The sequence below is a fragment of the Ipomoea triloba genome, chromosome 9, assembly GCF_003576645.1.
Source record: "Ipomoea triloba cultivar NCNSP0323 chromosome 9, ASM357664v1".
Classification (NCBI taxonomy): Eukaryota; Viridiplantae; Streptophyta; class Magnoliopsida; order Solanales; family Convolvulaceae; genus Ipomoea; species Ipomoea triloba.
In genome coordinates this window covers 5,173,893-5,191,920 of record NC_044924.1, presented here as the reverse complement: position 1 = coordinate 5,191,920, position 18,028 = coordinate 5,173,893, and the positions used below count along the sequence as shown (strand labels likewise).

The window sequence follows — 18,028 nt, the reverse complement described above, 5'->3', positions numbered from 1 at the left end:
GACCAAACAAGTGGAACATGATTCTTATATCTAAAGTCAGAAGTTTAATTTTTGTCACCATTTGAAATAACCTTTGTACTCGAAATTGAAAATTGCAGATTTAATTTATTTGAAGTTCAATTTTTATCACCATTTAAAATGACCTTTGTACTCAAAAGTCGCAAATTTGATTCATGTCAATATCATATTCTCTCACATGTAGATCGCGCTCACATGTAGTTTGTGATCGTTACAAAGAATTGAATTGAAATTATTAATAAATTCATTAACATTTCCGGTATACTATAACTTAAAATAATCCTACTCCCTTGTAGTTCGAGTGGAATCGCCTCAATTCTTCCTAGTGAATAAAATATGCTTTGAGAAAACTATTCCTACTTGGAAAGGATTTGCAACAACAATCATGAGAATGGCAATAAGATATTGCAAATATTTAGTATGAAAAATTTTGAAACCAAAAAAAAGGAAAAATGAAGTAAAACAATTAATGCCACATTTTTGCTTATACCAAATACCAATTACAACAATTTAGAGTACATCCTTTTCTTGCCGTCAAAATCAACTTTACATGTAAAACTCTAGATGCACAACGAAGAAAACCAAACATGTAATTGAACCTCCTAAGCACCCAAAACCTCGTTGCTTTCCAGAGTTCTTAACCTTCCAAAAGGGGAAAAAGTAGGAAAGCAAATAAAGCAATTTTTGGCTTTCATATTCCATCTACTAAGGCTGAATATTAAGAGGGCTAACTATGTGAAGGCAAACAATTTAATATGCAGCTCAACTAATTTACAATTGGCACCATCTGTTAAAAGGAGGAGGAACTCACCCTTCTTTCCATCCTAGGTCCAACCAAACCAAAAACACTATCTACCCCCATTTTTCTTCCCACCTTCGCCATTTTAATCTGGCTATCCTTGTGGGATGGGTTCCTCCTCGTCTAAAGTCACTGCCAATTGCATAAAATCCAAGATGCGGCTTTGCTTTTTTGTTTCTGGTTAACAAAAAGAAAAACTATTTCTTAATAGCTGCTTGGCCAGTTAATCTGTGAATGCTGTGGTTGCTGATAGACATTGCCGGTTGGCCCCACCATTTCATTGGGAACTGCAATGTTTTGGGACTGCTGCAGAAGCGGGTGAACGGTAGGGGTAGTCACTGGTGGTGTTGGGTGGTAAATACCAGCAAAGGTTCCATGTCCAGGCTGTGTGGGTGAAAATGTCACTTGACCCTGAGGAAGATTATAGAAAGAACTGGCATGCAAGCTGGAGATATCCCGACCAGGTGCACTTATCCATACACCCGATCCCTCGCTCTGCAAAAAAATTAAAAATATATCACCACTTCCGATTAGCAGACAATGTTTATCTTCAGCTACTCAGGGCAACAATGCACACACACAAACTTAGTATCATTGAAATGCAATTGCCCAAAAAAGATATGTGAAAACACTATTTTTAATTCCCAATGAGTAAACATGATTGTAATCCAACACACTCCAAATGATTGTAATCCTCATTAACCAGGTATAAGTGTAATCCCCAACCAATGAAATTTAAAAAAATGCAAGCGTCACTATATTCCATGTAATAAAGGAACTCTATCAGAACATCCAGCAGCATGCAACAAGTAAAACAAAAGTTTAAATAAACAGTTATATAGAAAACTTGCAACCAACCTGTTGACCACTGACATATATGTTACTCTCCTTGTACTGCGATGCAGAAAGGTCTTCATTTGATGCTGGGTTACCGGCTGTTGCTGTTGAAGTAGGATTGTAATTCGCAGTAGCAGAGCCATATGGTCCATAGCTACCAGGAACTCCAATATAAGTTGAGTTTGCTGCATTAGCTCCCTGCTTATACTGTGAGAGTGAATACTTGGTAGTTGCTGCTGGAGGAGGTTGATACACACTGCCAGCCTGAGGTTGCTGAGGAAATGCACCATTACTAAAGAATTGATGGATTGCTGGAGGAGGATAAAATGGTGAAAAATAGTGGCCATAAGGAATATAGTTTGGTGGATAATGGGGAAGATGCATTCCTGTTGGTTGTCGAAATACAGGGAGAGGTGGCTGGGGTACAGCTATAGAGGTTTGCACAAGCCCAGCAGCTTGAGTCACAAGTGGTGTTGCTGCTGTCGTGGACAAAACAAGAGGGTTCGCACCCTGCAATAAATAATGAACATACACCAATATATGAATAACACTTGATCGTTAAAGAAGATAAATTTTACCAGTTAAAACAAAAAGCACAGCGACACATAAATACATAATAAATGCTTTTTGGCACTTGAGTTACACATAAGAGTTGAAAATCAGAAACATATTTATCATGTCAAAAAGGAAATAACAAGTATCATCAAATTGAACCCATAAGCTGCATTAATATAAAAATACAACTAGTACTAGAAAAAAATAACTACACATGAGGACATATTTTAACATGCCAGGCTTTTATGCTATGCCCTATAAATTTGATATTTCTGAGAGAAGCATTCTATTTGTCTGCCTTTGATATTTAGGGGAAAGACAATGGAAAGCTAGACCTGTGTCTCCACGTGGCATCACAGTTGCCACTACTAACAGTTTTTCCCATGTCTTGGCATCTCGCCACTTGGGGCATGGAGGAAAGTTTTTTCCTCTTTCAGACAGTTAACCTCTTGATTTCAAGTTAATAAACACCTAAAAGATAACCACTTATGTATTTTAGATTAGAAATATTGACAAGAATAATAAAATGCAGAATACTATTTTATGGAAGTCATACGTTTCCATTTACCACAAACATATATATTTTATATAGGACTTAGGGCCTTCTACTAATATCATTATTGTACAGAGCTGCTCTTTCCTTAACATTCATCCATTCCTTGACTTAATTTCCCAGACAATAAGAATACTTCCTAATGAAAGAGAAGAAAAGGTTTAATTAGTCAAAGCTGATATTCAGACCTCTTGAATAGACTGTGGAGTCTGTGGAGACACTACTGCAACATTTCCATTGAACTTGGCCTGAACACCCGTTGAATGAAAAGGTGATATACGACCATCACCATCCACACCAGAACGATAAAATTGAGCATAGTAGCTTGTTGGATCAAATGGTTGCTGAATCTAGACAGAATAATGTTAATAAATTTAATGGTTCAGGCTTTGATGGTTAAAAATGTTTGATTACTTGAATTACTCTATGGTTTGACCAATTCTTCATTGTACAGTAGGAATACATCACTTTTTTCCTCAAACAATGAAACACTTGACCATATGTGCTTTGAAATAATGAATTGGAAGGTCTGGTAGGTGGCAAGGAGCCACCACCTACTGCTAAGGTGAAAGCTTGATGTTTTCAGCTAGTAGAAAAATAGGGGAGAGAGAGACAGAGACAGAGACAGAGAGAGAGAGAGAGAAGATATAAACTAGATAGTTTTGCATAATAGAGTAACTACAAGAACCTATGTTTATATTGGCTATGAGGGATTGAGGGTAACCTCAGTTTACAATGTGTTATTTATAAGACTGGACTGTTAAGTAACTAATGAAATCTTGCAAACTATTTGTTTTCTACCACTCCCCCACCAGTTGGAGCACATGAAACAAGTCCCACTTGCATCGAGAACACCAAAAATGATCTCCCATAACATATCTTCAAGTATAGATTGTTGAAGCTTCTAAAATACCAGTACAAAATGCAGAACAATAGGCATTATTTGAAAAGTGGAATTGCAACAGCAATGTGGTTCATAACTTCATCAAATTAAATATGATGACAGCAGCATCTTACTCAACAATAGGGGAAAAAAACTGAACAATGGCTCAAATAAGAAAGAGCTATAATTGGCAATAAGTCAATAAGAGGCAGTTTCTTCAGAGATTATCACATAGAAGAAAGAACAGGAAAAGTTTTCTTCAGCATGAAAATTATTCTTTGAAGGGAAGGAAAACACTCAAAGAAGAAATAACTAAGACAACACTTCATGGGCAAGGCAAAAAACATTAAAATAAATATCTGAATATCCATGGAAGAAAAGGCCAAATGGGCAAGAACTCTTATTCACCCCCACTTGAAACTTTAGATCATCTGATAATATGCAAGAATTATGGAACATGAACACCAAAATCAAATTTACAATGAAAATTTTTGCTAGGAGAACTAAGCTAAAATTTTGTCTCCCTCAACATAGGACTCTGGACAAAAGCCGGACTGAACCAGAAGAGTCTAAAGAATACATGGGAAACAATGAAGTTGAAAAACTGGAAAAGTATGGTGAACATTATTCAGGCACTGCTCACTTGCTCAGAGTAGTGTTCATGTGAACAGTGAGAAACTTTCTAAACTGCTTGAAACAGGCAACAAGAAGGTGGATCTAATGCCAATGTAAGAAATAATGAACTGGAACATCCAGCACTTGCCAAGGAGCCACCAACCTCCAGTAAGAGAGAGAGACAGACAGAGAGAAGATAAAATACTAGATTGGTTGCATAGTAGACTACTTACAGAAGCCAATATAAGCATCACCTTTACTTTAGAATGTGTTACTTATAAGACGACTTTTCAACTAACTGAGTGACTCGGCATGTGAACTAAGGAAATCTAGATCTTCATTTTCTAACAAAATGGTCCATAATTCCAATTTGACTATGTACTACTAGAAAACTTCAATACCTACAAGCTCTTCTGCTCAAAGACTATTTATTTGTAACTAAAGGCTCGATATACAAGGGCAACCAACACTTCAAAATTCCAGAAACTGGAATTAATGGCTCAAGCATAACAACAGTCAACAAACCACATACATAAAAACTAGAGAACAAGTACAGAGTACTTACAACAAAGTTTGAAATCCGAGACATGTCACGAGTCTGAGATTCAGAGCTTTCAAAAGCTCCAACCTGACTGCCTAAAATTGGTGGCATGAAACCATAACTGTAGTTTGGTGGTGTCTGAACAACAGGGTATTGATGGTCTCCTTGCAGATTCTCTTGTTTCGTTTCATTGTATTCAGGAACAGAGGGTGATAGTTCTGCCACCTTAGATGGCAGATTCTCTTCCCCAGGAGAAGATGACAAGGGATGATCAGAGTACTCCGCCTCATCTACAGACGGCAATGCACTTTCATTGCTGCAGCAAATCATGAAATCAACTCATTTACAAATGCAAGGAAATACAGCGTATACAACTACATACATTACAGAAAACATAAGTTGATAGAGAATTCAAGAGGCTTAGAAACTTCAAGCTCACATAATAGCAGAAACACTCAAGTGGCCACCAAGTAATTGGAACCAAATGAGAATAGGCATTCTCATTCACCTTTCTCATCATTTTAATTTCCTATGACATTACCAAATTATAGTAGCAAATGTTTATTATCCACAGAGGTAAGTATCTAAACTTCTCACGGGAAAGGATCATCTTCTCCTTGCCCTAATATATTCTACATCCAAATGGAAGCAATATTTATCAAAGAATTTCTCAATGCCCAGAATTTTGTTTTTGAGAGCAGAGAGCACAAAAGAAAGATACCTTGGAAGTTGCTCCCTTGCAGTTTCTTNAAAAAAAAAAAAAAAAAAAAAAGTCATAACTCAACTAAATACAGTTTCAATTTTGGGTTACTATTCCTAAACTTCACTCTTGTGATCGACTAAACTATTTATGTGAGCTACTATGTAACATTGTTGAAATGTGAAATAATTGCCAGAAAACTTAAATATAACTAAGGCACATAAAATCTAGTGAAGTTGTTTTTTATATGTTTAAAGATCAATATGTCTAGGAGGCGATGTTATGGGAGTTGTACAAATTTGTTTTGGAGTTAACTCATCCACTTAAATCCAAAAAAAAAAATCAATAATCCATATGTTCCACCACTTGTAAGATTTAATTTTTTTTTTTATATAAATGGAGTGACCAAACAAGTGGAACATGATTCTTATATCTAAAGTCAGAAGTTTAATTTTTGTCACCATTTGAAATAACCTTTGTACTCGAAATTGAAAATTGCAGATTTAATTTATTTGAAGTTCAATTTTTATCACCATTTAAAATGACCTTTGTACTCAAAAGTCGCAAATTTGATTCATGTCAATATCATATTCTCTCACATGTAGATCGCGCTCACATGTAGTTTGTGATCGTTACAAAGAATTGAATTGAAATTATTAATAAATTCATTAACATTTCCGGTATACTATAACTTAAAATAATCCTACTCCCTTGTAGTTCGAGTGGAATCGCCTCAATTCTTCCTAGTGAATAAAATATGCTTTGAGAAAACTATTCCTACTTGGAAAGGATTTGCAACAACAATCATGAGAATGGCAATAAGATATTGCAAATATTTAGTATGAAAAATTTTGAAACCAAAAAAAAGGAAAAATGAAGTAAAACAATTAATGCCACATTTTTGCTTATACCAAATACCAATTACAACAATTTAGAGTACATCCTTTTCTTGCCGTCAAAATCAACTTTACATGTAAAACTCTAGATGCACAACGAAGAAAACCAAACATGTAATTGAACCTCCTAAGCACCCAAAACCTCGTTGCTTTCCAGAGTTCTTAACCTTCCAAAAGGGGAAAAAGTAGGAAAGCAAATAAAGCAATTTTTGGCTTTCATATTCCATCTACTAAGGCTGAATATTAAGAGGGCTAACTATGTGAAGGCAAACAATTTAATATGCAGCTCAACTAATTTACAATTGGCACCATCTGTTAAAAGGAGGAGGAACTCACCCTTCTTTCCATCCTAGGTCCAACCAAACCAAAAACACTATCTACCCCCATTTTTCTTCCCACCTTCGCCATTTTAATCTGGCTATCCTTGTGGGATGGGTTCCTCCTCGTCTAAAGTCACTGCCAATTGCATAAAATCCAAGATGCGGCTTTGCTTTTTTGTTTCTGGTTAACAAAAAGAAAAACTATTTCTTAATAGCTGCTTGGCCAGTTAATCTGTGAATGCTGTGGTTGCTGATAGACATTGCCGGTTGGCCCCACCATTTCATTGGGAACTGCAATGTTTTGGGACTGCTGCAGAAGCGGGTGAACGGTAGGGGTAGTCACTGGTGGTGTTGGGTGGTAAATACCAGCAAAGGTTCCATGTCCAGGCTGTGTGGGTGAAAATGTCACTTGACCCTGAGGAAGATTATAGAAAGAACTGGCATGCAAGCTGGAGATATCCCGACCAGGTGCACTTATCCATACACCCGATCCCTCGCTCTGCAAAAAAATTAAAAATATATCACCACTTCCGATTAGCAGACAATGTTTATCTTCAGCTACTCAGGGCAACAATGCACACACACAAACTTAGTATCATTGAAATGCAATTGCCCAAAAAAGATATGTGAAAACACTATTTTTAATTCCCAATGAGTAAACATGATTGTAATCCAACACACTCCAAATGATTGTAATCCTCATTAACCAGGTATAAGTGTAATCCCCAACCAATGAAATTTAAAAAAATGCAAGCGTCACTATATTCCATGTAATAAAGGAACTCTATCAGAACATCCAGCAGCATGCAACAAGTAAAACAAAAGTTTAAATAAACAGTTATATAGAAAACTTGCAACCAACCTGTTGACCACTGACATATATGTTACTCTCCTTGTACTGCGATGCAGAAAGGTCTTCATTTGATGCTGGGTTACCGGCTGTTGCTGTTGAAGTAGGATTGTAATTCGCAGTAGCAGAGCCATATGGTCCATAGCTACCAGGAACTCCAATATAAGTTGAGTTTGCTGCATTAGCTCCCTGCTTATACTGTGAGAGTGAATACTTGGTAGTTGCTGCTGGAGGAGGTTGATACACACTGCCAGCCTGAGGTTGCTGAGGAAATGCACCATTACTAAAGAATTGATGGATTGCTGGAGGAGGATAAAATGGTGAAAAATAGTGGCCATAAGGAATATAGTTTGGTGGATAATGGGGAAGATGCATTCCTGTTGGTTGTCGAAATACAGGGAGAGGTGGCTGGGGTACAGCTATAGAGGTTTGCACAAGCCCAGCAGCTTGAGTCACAAGTGGTGTTGCTGCTGTCGTGGACAAAACAAGAGGGTTCGCACCCTGCAATAAATAATGAACATACACCAATATATGAATAACACTTGATCGTTAAAGAAGATAAATTTTACCAGTTAAAACAAAAAGCACAGCGACACATAAATACATAATAAATGCTTTTTGGCACTTGAGTTACACATAAGAGTTGAAAATCAGAAACATATTTATCATGTCAAAAAGGAAATAACAAGTATCATCAAATTGAACCCATAAGCTGCATTAATATAAAAATACAACTAGTACTAGAAAAAAATAACTACACATGAGGACATATTTTAACATGCCAGGCTTTTATGCTATGCCCTATAAATTTGATATTTCTGAGAGAAGCATTCTATTTGTCTGCCTTTGATATTTAGGGGAAAGACAATGGAAAGCTAGACCTGTGTCTCCACGTGGCATCACAGTTGCCACTACTAACAGTTTTTCCCATGTCTTGGCATCTCGCCACTTGGGGCATGGAGGAAAGTTTTTTCCTCTTTCAGACAGTTAACCTCTTGATTTCAAGTTAATAAACACCTAAAAGATAACCACTTATGTATTTTAGATTAGAAATATTGACAAGAATAATAAAATGCAGAATACTATTTTATGGAAGTCATACGTTTCCATTTACCACAAACATATATATTTTATATAGGACTTAGGGCCTTCTACTAATATCATTATTGTACAGAGCTGCTCTTTCCTTAACATTCATCCATTCCTTGACTTAATTTCCCAGACAATAAGAATACTTCCTAATGAAAGAGAAGAAAAGGTTTAATTAGTCAAAGCTGATATTCAGACCTCTTGAATAGACTGTGGAGTCTGTGGAGACACTACTGCAACATTTCCATTGAACTTGGCCTGAACACCCGTTGAATGAAAAGGTGATATACGACCATCACCATCCACACCAGAACGATAAAATTGAGCATAGTAGCTTGTTGGATCAAATGGTTGCTGAATCTAGACAGAATAATGTTAATAAATTTAATGGTTCAGGCTTTGATGGTTAAAAATGTTTGATTACTTGAATTACTCTATGGTTTGACCAATTCTTCATTGTACAGTAGGAATACATCACTTTTTTCCTCAAACAATGAAACACTTGACCATATGTGCTTTGAAATAATGAATTGGAAGGTCTGGTAGGTGGCAAGGAGCCACCACCTACTGCTAAGGTGAAAGCTTGATGTTTTCAGCTAGTAGAAAAATAGGGGAGAGAGAGACAGAGACAGAGACAGAGAGAGAGAGAGAGAAGATATAAACTAGATAGTTTTGCATAATAGAGTAACTACAAGAACCTATGTTTATATTGGCTATGAGGGATTGAGGGTAACCTCAGTTTACAATGTGTTATTTATAAGACTGGACTGTTAAGTAACTAATGAAATCTTGCAAACTATTTGTTTTCTACCACTCCCCCACCAGTTGGAGCACATGAAACAAGTCCCACTTGCATCGAGAACACCAAAAATGATCTCCCATAACATATCTTCAAGTATAGATTGTTGAAGCTTCTAAAATACCAGTACAAAATGCAGAACAATAGGCATTATTTGAAAAGTGGAATTGCAACAGCAATGTGGTTCATAACTTCATCAAATTAAATATGATGACAGCAGCATCTTACTCAACAATAGGGGAAAAAAACTGAACAATGGCTCAAATAAGAAAGAGCTATAATTGGCAATAAGTCAATAAGAGGCAGTTTCTTCAGAGATTATCACATAGAAGAAAGAACAGGAAAAGTTTTCTTCAGCATGAAAATTATTCTTTGAAGGGAAGGAAAACACTCAAAGAAGAAATAACTAAGACAACACTTCATGGGCAAGGCAAAAAACATTAAAATAAATATCTGAATATCCATGGAAGAAAAGGCCAAATGGGCAAGAACTCTTATTCACCCCCACTTGAAACTTTAGATCATCTGATAATATGCAAGAATTATGGAACATGAACACCAAAATCAAATTTACAATGAAAATTTTTGCTAGGAGAACTAAGCTAAAATTTTGTCTCCCTCAACATAGGACTCTGGACAAAAGCCGGACTGAACCAGAAGAGTCTAAAGAATACATGGGAAACAATGAAGTTGAAAAACTGGAAAAGTATGGTGAACATTATTCAGGCACTGCTCACTTGCTCAGAGTAGTGTTCATGTGAACAGTGAGAAACTTTCTAAACTGCTTGAAACAGGCAACAAGAAGGTGGATCTAATGCCAATGTAAGAAATAATGAACTGGAACATCCAGCACTTGCCAAGGAGCCACCAACCTCCAGTAAGAGAGAGAGACAGACAGAGAGAAGATAAAATACTAGATTGGTTGCATAGTAGACTACTTACAGAAGCCAATATAAGCATCACCTTTACTTTAGAATGTGTTACTTATAAGACGACTTTTCAACTAACTGAGTGACTCGGCATGTGAACTAAGGAAATCTAGATCTTCATTTTCTAACAAAATGGTCCATAATTCCAATTTGACTATGTACTACTAGAAAACTTCAATACCTACAAGCTCTTCTGCTCAAAGACTATTTATTTGTAACTAAAGGCTCGATATACAAGGGCAACCAACACTTCAAAATTCCAGAAACTGGAATTAATGGCTCAAGCATAACAACAGTCAACAAACCACATACATAAAAACTAGAGAACAAGTACAGAGTACTTACAACAAAGTTTGAAATCCGAGACATGTCACGAGTCTGAGATTCAGAGCTTTCAAAAGCTCCAACCTGACTGCCTAAAATTGGTGGCATGAAACCATAACTGTAGTTTGGTGGTGTCTGAACAACAGGGTATTGATGGTCTCCTTGCAGATTCTCTTGTTTCGTTTCATTGTATTCAGGAACAGAGGGTGATAGTTCTGCCACCTTAGATGGCAGATTCTCTTCCCCAGGAGAAGATGACAAGGGATGATCAGAGTACTCCGCCTCATCTACAGACGGCAATGCACTTTCATTGCTGCAGCAAATCATGAAATCAACTCATTTACAAATGCAAGGAAATACAGCGTATACAACTACATACATTACAGAAAACATAAGTTGATAGAGAATTCAAGAGGCTTAGAAACTTCAAGCTCACATAATAGCAGAAACACTCAAGTGGCCACCAAGTAATTGGAACCAAATGAGAATAGGCATTCTCATTCACCTTTCTCATCATTTTAATTTCCTATGACATTACCAAATTATAGTAGCAAATGTTTATTATCCACAGAGGTAAGTATCTAAACTTCTCACGGGAAAGGATCATCTTCTCCTTGCCCTAATATATTCTACATCCAAATGGAAGCAATATTTATCAAAGAATTTCTCAATGCCCAGAATTTTGTTTTTGAGAGCAGAGAGCACAAAAGAAAGATACCTTGGAAGTTGCTCCCTTGCAGTTTCTTCAATAACATCAGAAGTTTCAGAACGAGGTGAACTTTTGTCACTCTCAACTACAGTATTTGAGCTTGTGCTTAAGCCATAGTCAAAACTCCCAAAACAAAACCCAAGCTTTTCAGCTTCAGGGACATGAAGGTGATCCGGGATTATAACATGTTGAACTTCCGAAATGTGGGTCTCCTCTAACTTCTTTTGAAGTTCTGCAGTTCCTTCTTTCGTTTCCAGGACATCTTGCCTTGATTGTAACAGGATATTGGATTCAAGGGAAACTATAGGAGTTTCAGATGAAGAATCTGTAACAGGCCCGAGTGAGGGATTTGAATTTGTAGCCTTTGGTTTCCACTCTTTAGCAGGTCCAGCTGCTAAAACATATTTAAAAACACAAAATTAAAACTAAGTTAATGCTTTAATGTTTATTTAAATTCATACAGCAGACAAAATTTGTTTGGGTTTAACAGTCTGAAAGTAATGAATCACAAAGGCATTAGAAGACCTCTGCCAAATAAGCAATACGAAAATAACATACATTCCTGGTGATTGATGTTCTGTAAAAGATTATTTAATCTGATTATTGAGATTATAGATTACATAATCTATTTTTTACATGGATGACAAAGATAATAATTATGGACTGCAGAACATCTATTTCATCTTATATAAGCCTCCAATCCAAAGGTAGATTGGAGTTGATTATGGACTATTTCCAATCCATAATCAAACACTTCGCGTCTTTCCTAATCACAGTCATTATATCCAAATAGTATTCAAATGAAGATGTGGCCACCAAGAGTGTACAAATAGGCTTAGTAGAGAATTTAAGAAACCAATCTTTTTTGGAAGGATTTCAAGAATAAGAAATACAGAGTAAAAGATAAAGAACTAATTCTTCTTTTAGTCCCTTAACAACTCAAATTCCAATCTGGGGCCCTGTAGATGGGAATCGTCCTTAAATAATATAAAAACAGAACAGCAATGATTCAGGACTGTTTTTGTCCAACATTTAATAATAGGCAGAACATTCTTGTTCGCAAGGACCAGAAGTGGAATTTCACTCGCAGACAAGGGACCAATAGCAGAATTAACTCAAAGGCAAACATTCTCTGAGATTCACTCAAAGAAAATTATCAAAGATAAATAATAGGCAGAACATTCTTTGCAATGAATGGTTAAGTACTTATGTGGTTTCAATGCTCTACACCTTCAACATAGACTAGTTCCTTGAGCAATAGCTACGCAAAGCTTATGTCCTTATACCAAACAGAAGCAGCAGCCTAATGAACCAATAAAGACAACATGAAAAACCAGTAATTTGTTCTATACCTTTTTGTGGTCCAATTACTTGTGATCGGTTGTTGTAGTTAGATGAAGGCCTACCAAAAGAACCACCATGACTAGAATCAGTTTGTGAAGATACTACAGGTTGATTCTTCCCAGAGCCCTGGAATTTGTTGGGCTTCTTTCCTTGGACGTTTGAGCGAACCTCTGAAGTTTCTATTTTTGTTTTTTGACAGGGAAATAAAACAAAAACCTCATTAAGTAATTTAAACGTAAAAATATAAATCTCACAGATCAGAAAATAAAGATGCACTTCAAATAAGTATTAAGCTCTTTGACCAGAAATAGTTTTGCTGTCATTGGAGTTTGCAGCAACAGGAGCACGTTGGCTTTGAACTTCAGATCTAATTCCACCCAATGCGCCTATAGGCTGTGAATCTTGTGAAGGTAGCACTGGATCTGAAGCTGACAAATCAGTTCCAGATGAAGGTACAGAAGCAAATGATGCAGCAGAGTCACTGGATGCTGGCATTGGCAGCCCATGATTATCCATGGTTCCTTGTCCAACTTTAGAGCTTTTGTTTGCATCCATTGGAGCTCCATGTTGTGGAAAACCCTCCACCTTGCCAGTGACAGCAGATGCAGCTGGTGTGAAAGCTCCAACAGAGAGTTCATTAGGTGAGGTTACTGTTGAGCTGAATGAAAATTGCAATTACAATGAAATCATTAGTGCATTAATTAGAAAACTGAAGGCAGTTAAGTGAAAATTGAGTAATTCGGGCAGCTTTTGGGCAGGTAAAAACAGGTTAAAATATGGGCTAATTGGGCGAGGTTTGACCCACTATCAAAATTTAAACAATTTATATCACAACTTGATTATTTATAATAATTAACTGTCAAATATCGTAAAACATATAATATATGATATTTCAAATAAAAATGTTGAAGTTGAATGGGTTAAATTTCAAGTATCCTATTCTTGACCCATAATATGAAAGTGACCCACCCAATGGATTGAAAGGTGAAAGGTGGTGGTATTGCCACCTCTAAAGAAAATGAACAAAATATGCAGGATATGTTATGATCATAAATGTTACTGTCTGCAAATTTAAACAAGGTTACATAAATAGTTAAGCAAAGAAATAGCAAAGTTTGCATCTATACCCCTTTGTAATGCTCTTCTCCTCCTGGGAAGTAGGAACATAAGTTGGAGAAAGATTTTTCTCTAAAGCATGGCTATTTCCATTTTCCTTTCCAGGGGCTGAGTTCCTTCCACCACCACCATCTAACAAGATACATGCACAAACAGTTATGATCAGATAATATTGGAAAGCAAAGTCTTAGGCTCTCCTCAGATAAATAATTATAGCATGTCATCTTGATTACTCTGAGAAGAAGAAGAAGAATAACAACAATAATAACAAACAAGTAACATAACCATCTTAAGCAATCAAAGCCAAATCAAAGTTTACAAAGTTTGAGTCAATGAGAGCTTAATAAATGTGGCTACAATTTTGACCTGGAAAAAGATACTCAGCTTCCAGGGAAATAAAAAATTATATATTTTTCCTTATAATTAAAAAAAAAAATGTGAACAGTTGCAATTTTACCAAAAGCTTTTAATTTTTGCAATATATACCAACTTTGTTTTGGTTATAATTTTAGCCAACTCTTAAGTTTGGTCAAAATTAACCAGATCCAACTTCAAAGTTCAAAATAGTCATATTTTATACCCTAGTGATTCTAAAAGTTACCCTTCTGCAACAAAAGATTTTAAATTGCAATCACCAACAAAATTGTAAGTTAGGATGAAGGGATCTGTGCATGACTAATGATTGGAGGAATTTTACTTGATACTTTTATGATGTTGTTTTATGATAGAAAATATGTACTGTAGTTGTGGTCACTTGAGTTGGTATTAGGTTTAGCGCTTTGATGGTAAGCTATTGAAAATTTTCTAGTGTTAGAAAAGAGATTTATAGAAATCTAGGTAGGGTCAATTTTGGTCAAATTGGGAATCCACTCAAATTGAACAAGAAAATTTTATTTTAAAAATAAAAAATAAAAAGGTACTAATTGAACCAAAAAAATCTGGCAAAAATTACAATTGTTGACAAAAGCTTTTTTTTCCGCAACTAATAGGCCTTACTGTTTGGCCCAACTTCTACTTTCAGGTGCAAATAAGCACCAAAATATGCTGATAGGAAATCTAAAAAATGTAGCATGATAAAAGGCCAAAAAATTCAGGAAATTTGTGCTCAAATAGAGATTCACCTTGAGAAGCATAACGAGATGAATAGCTTCCACGATCAGCCTTGTTCCCCCGGCCCATCATTCCTGGTTTCCATTTAGACTCCACAGGCTCCTTGTTAATATTCTGCAAAAAGAAAGACTTTGGTTGTGTTGCAATACTAGAGCTGCAGGAAAATAAGTAGAGAAGACCAATGCATTTGCCCCTTCACAAATCACAATACATACTATATGCACATTTCAAAATGTTTAATATACAGAATAAACAGATAGAACAAAGATTTATTTAATTTTCTTCTTGAGGGAAATCAAGGAGTAGGTGGGGCCATGGGGGTGATGAATAAGGTACTTGAAGAGTTCAAGTGAACTTGTGTTCTTATAATAATTTATGGAGTAGATCACCAATTCGAAGGTGTTTTCAATTGGTAACATGAAGATGCGAGTTCAAACACCGCATATTACCAAAGTTGGGTGAGAAAGAAGGGAGGGGAACAGTAGATGGCATTTCATGACCAATAAATTCTGGCTCGAGGAGCTTACCCACAAAAGTTTCAGAAATTTATGGATGGACCTGGTCTAGGTCTAAGAAATTTATGTATTGGTAGGTTAATCATAGCTATTTGCTCATAAGATCTCCCGACAACACATGGTTGCTAATGTTCAAATAGCACAAAATAATATACCTCTTTTCTCCGCTCACGTTTCCTTTTTACTTCATGGAAGGTATCTGCAAGCAAATAGAAACAAATAATTTTTGTCAGAGAAAAACGACAATGGGGATAGAACAAAAATAAAACAACAATTCGTTGGTGGATTGGATGCTGGGGGAAAATTGCCAAACTACTTCTGCATATGAGTGGCAGCTTCAAATGAAAAAGAACATGCAATTCAGCAAATTGCTAAAACTAAAACATATATCAAATAAGGAATGATGCATGACATGTCAACAGCATGATCTTACCAAATAAAGCTAACTACTAATTAATCAAAGGAACATTGATGATAAACAACTGGTTATCAAGAGAAGAAATGGAAAACCCACCATTTGAAATTATACAATTAGGACTGAGAATTCTCTCAAATTGTCATTCATTTGACAACTTCATAAGACACATCCTTACACTTTTATGGGGTCTCTAGCCTAAAATTAGCAAAATCGAAAGTTGAAGATTGCTTACATTATGAAAACAAATTGAATCAAGTTTATGGTATTGAAATTTAAAAATTTTGGAAAAAGAAAACAATAAATCATCAGCTGAATCAATTATAACATCCAATGGATGCCAAGTAAGAACACAAAAGAAACAATACTATTTCTATTAATGATGGAAAATAAAATGCTGCCTTTTTCACATGTAATAATCACAAAATAATAAATATAATCTTGATGCACTTCAGAAACATAAAAAAACAAATAAATAAAAAGCACAACATTGACACAAAAGCGATCTCTTTTCCCATTTTCTCTGACTATCTACTAATGAATTGATTGCAGTCAGCTCATATGACATGAATAAAGCGAGGCAAAATGAGAAATCACTATATGCATATATAAATTATTAAAAGCAAAATAGGCAAACACGAAACGAAATCTAACTGCAAAAAAACACTCTGTCCAGTTAAAGTCTCGCTATGGATCACAACGGGAACGAAGATCAAGCCTGATTACCAATCCATACACTATGAAAGCCATATAGATATAAATACACACAAGCGCAAGGAGACAGAAGAGAGAAAAATGGACGGGGAGAGGGGATGCGCGGGGAGAGTAGGCCCACCCTGGAAGAGAAGTTTCTGGGCAGTTTCATTGGGATCCATGGAGCATTCTTTAAGCATCGCATATATCTCCTCCTCGCTGTGATTTCCGGTGATCTCCTTTATCTGCTGGATCGTCTTCCACACGCTGCTCGGGATTGAAACCCTAGCCGCTGCTCCTCCACCGACCCCACTGCTGCTCTTGCTGCTGATGCTGCTGTTGCTCATCTTCGCCCCAACTCTCAAACGCCGCAAAAATCCTTCAATATATCCTTATATAACAGATATATATGTATCTGTATCGCATATGCGAGAGAAGAATGGGAGAGGTGGGAACAGAGACTGATTGTAAATTTATTTCTTCTTTTTTTTTTTTTCTTTTTTAATGAATAGAGAGAAGAGAGAGAGAGGAGACTTAGGGGAAAGGGTTTTGAAAACTTTGATCTGAATTTGTTTTTCTTTTTTGTTTGTTATTGTGTTTATTCTAATATATGTAAGTAGTTCTTTTCAGAAAGAGCGCTGGGGAGAGGCAAAGTTGAGAATTGAGCTGGGCTTTTTCTTTTTAGTTTTTATTTACTTTTTTTTGAAAGGTAATTGTCTATAACTCTCTCTATATATATAAAAACATATGTGAGATCAAATGAGAGCATGATTTTTTTATAAAAAAAATAAAGACATATTACAATCATTTATAAAATTCATTAATAGTTTATGGTTTATATATATATATATATATATATATATATATATATNGGATAGAACAAAAATAAAACAACAATTCGTTGGTGGATTGGATGCTGGGGGAAAATTGCCAAACTACTTCTGCATATGAGTGGCAGCTTCAAATGAAAAAGAACATGCAATTCAGCAAATTGCTAAAACTAAAACATATATCAAATAAGGAATGATGCATGACATGTCAACAGCATGATCTTACCAAATAAAGCTAACTACTAATTAATCAAAGGAACATTGATGATAAACAACTGGTTATCAAGAGAAGAAATGGAAAACCCACCATTTGAAATTATACAATTAGGACTGAGAATTCTCTCAAATTGTCATTCATTTGACAACTTCATAAGACACATCCTTACACTTTTATGGGGTCTCTAGCCTAAAATTAGCAAAATCGAAAGTTGAAGATTGCTTACATTATGAAAACAAATTGAATCAAGTTTATGGTATTGAAATTTAAAAATTTTGGAAAAAGAAAACAATAAATCATCAGCTGAATCAATTATAACATCCAATGGATGCCAAGTAAGAACACAAAAGAAACAATACTATTTCTATTAA

General features: G+C 35.7%; 2 protein-coding genes across 4 annotated transcripts; both read right to left on the bottom strand.

The window, feature by feature from the left end:
- Positions 1–471: 471 nt before the first annotated feature.
- On the bottom strand, positions 472–6,624 carry LOC116029172 (GBF-interacting protein 1-like). The gene is made up of 6 exons (XM_031271079.1): positions 6,522–6,624; positions 5,523–5,547; positions 4,826–5,117; positions 2,951–3,112; positions 1,676–2,164; positions 472–1,312 (listed from the first exon to the last, which is right to left on the bottom strand). The coding sequence occupies exons 1-6, from the start codon at positions 6,622–6,624 to the stop codon at positions 1,022–1,024; spliced, it is 1,362 nt and encodes a 453-aa protein (XP_031126939.1). The 3' UTR covers positions 472–1,021.
- On the bottom strand, positions 6,376–17,182 carry LOC116030278 (GBF-interacting protein 1-like). 3 transcript variants are annotated; one of them, XM_031272478.1, is made up of 11 exons: positions 16,753–17,182; positions 15,658–15,701; positions 14,999–15,101; positions 13,889–14,009; positions 13,064–13,419; positions 12,770–12,940; positions 11,427–11,811; positions 10,730–11,021; positions 8,855–9,016; positions 7,580–8,068; positions 6,376–7,216 (listed from the first exon to the last, which is right to left on the bottom strand). In XM_031272478.1, the coding sequence occupies exons 1-11, from the start codon at positions 16,955–16,957 to the stop codon at positions 6,926–6,928; spliced, it is 2,619 nt and encodes an 872-aa protein (XP_031128338.1). In that variant the 5' UTR covers positions 16,958–17,182; the 3' UTR covers positions 6,376–6,925. The 3 variants fall into 3 exon arrangements, with proteins under 3 accessions (XP_031128338.1, XP_031128339.1, XP_031128341.1); XM_031272479.1 differs by having other exon boundaries at positions 11,427–11,808; XM_031272481.1 differs by lacking the exon at positions 8,855–9,016.
- Between the last annotated feature and the right edge of the window lie 846 nt (positions 17,183–18,028).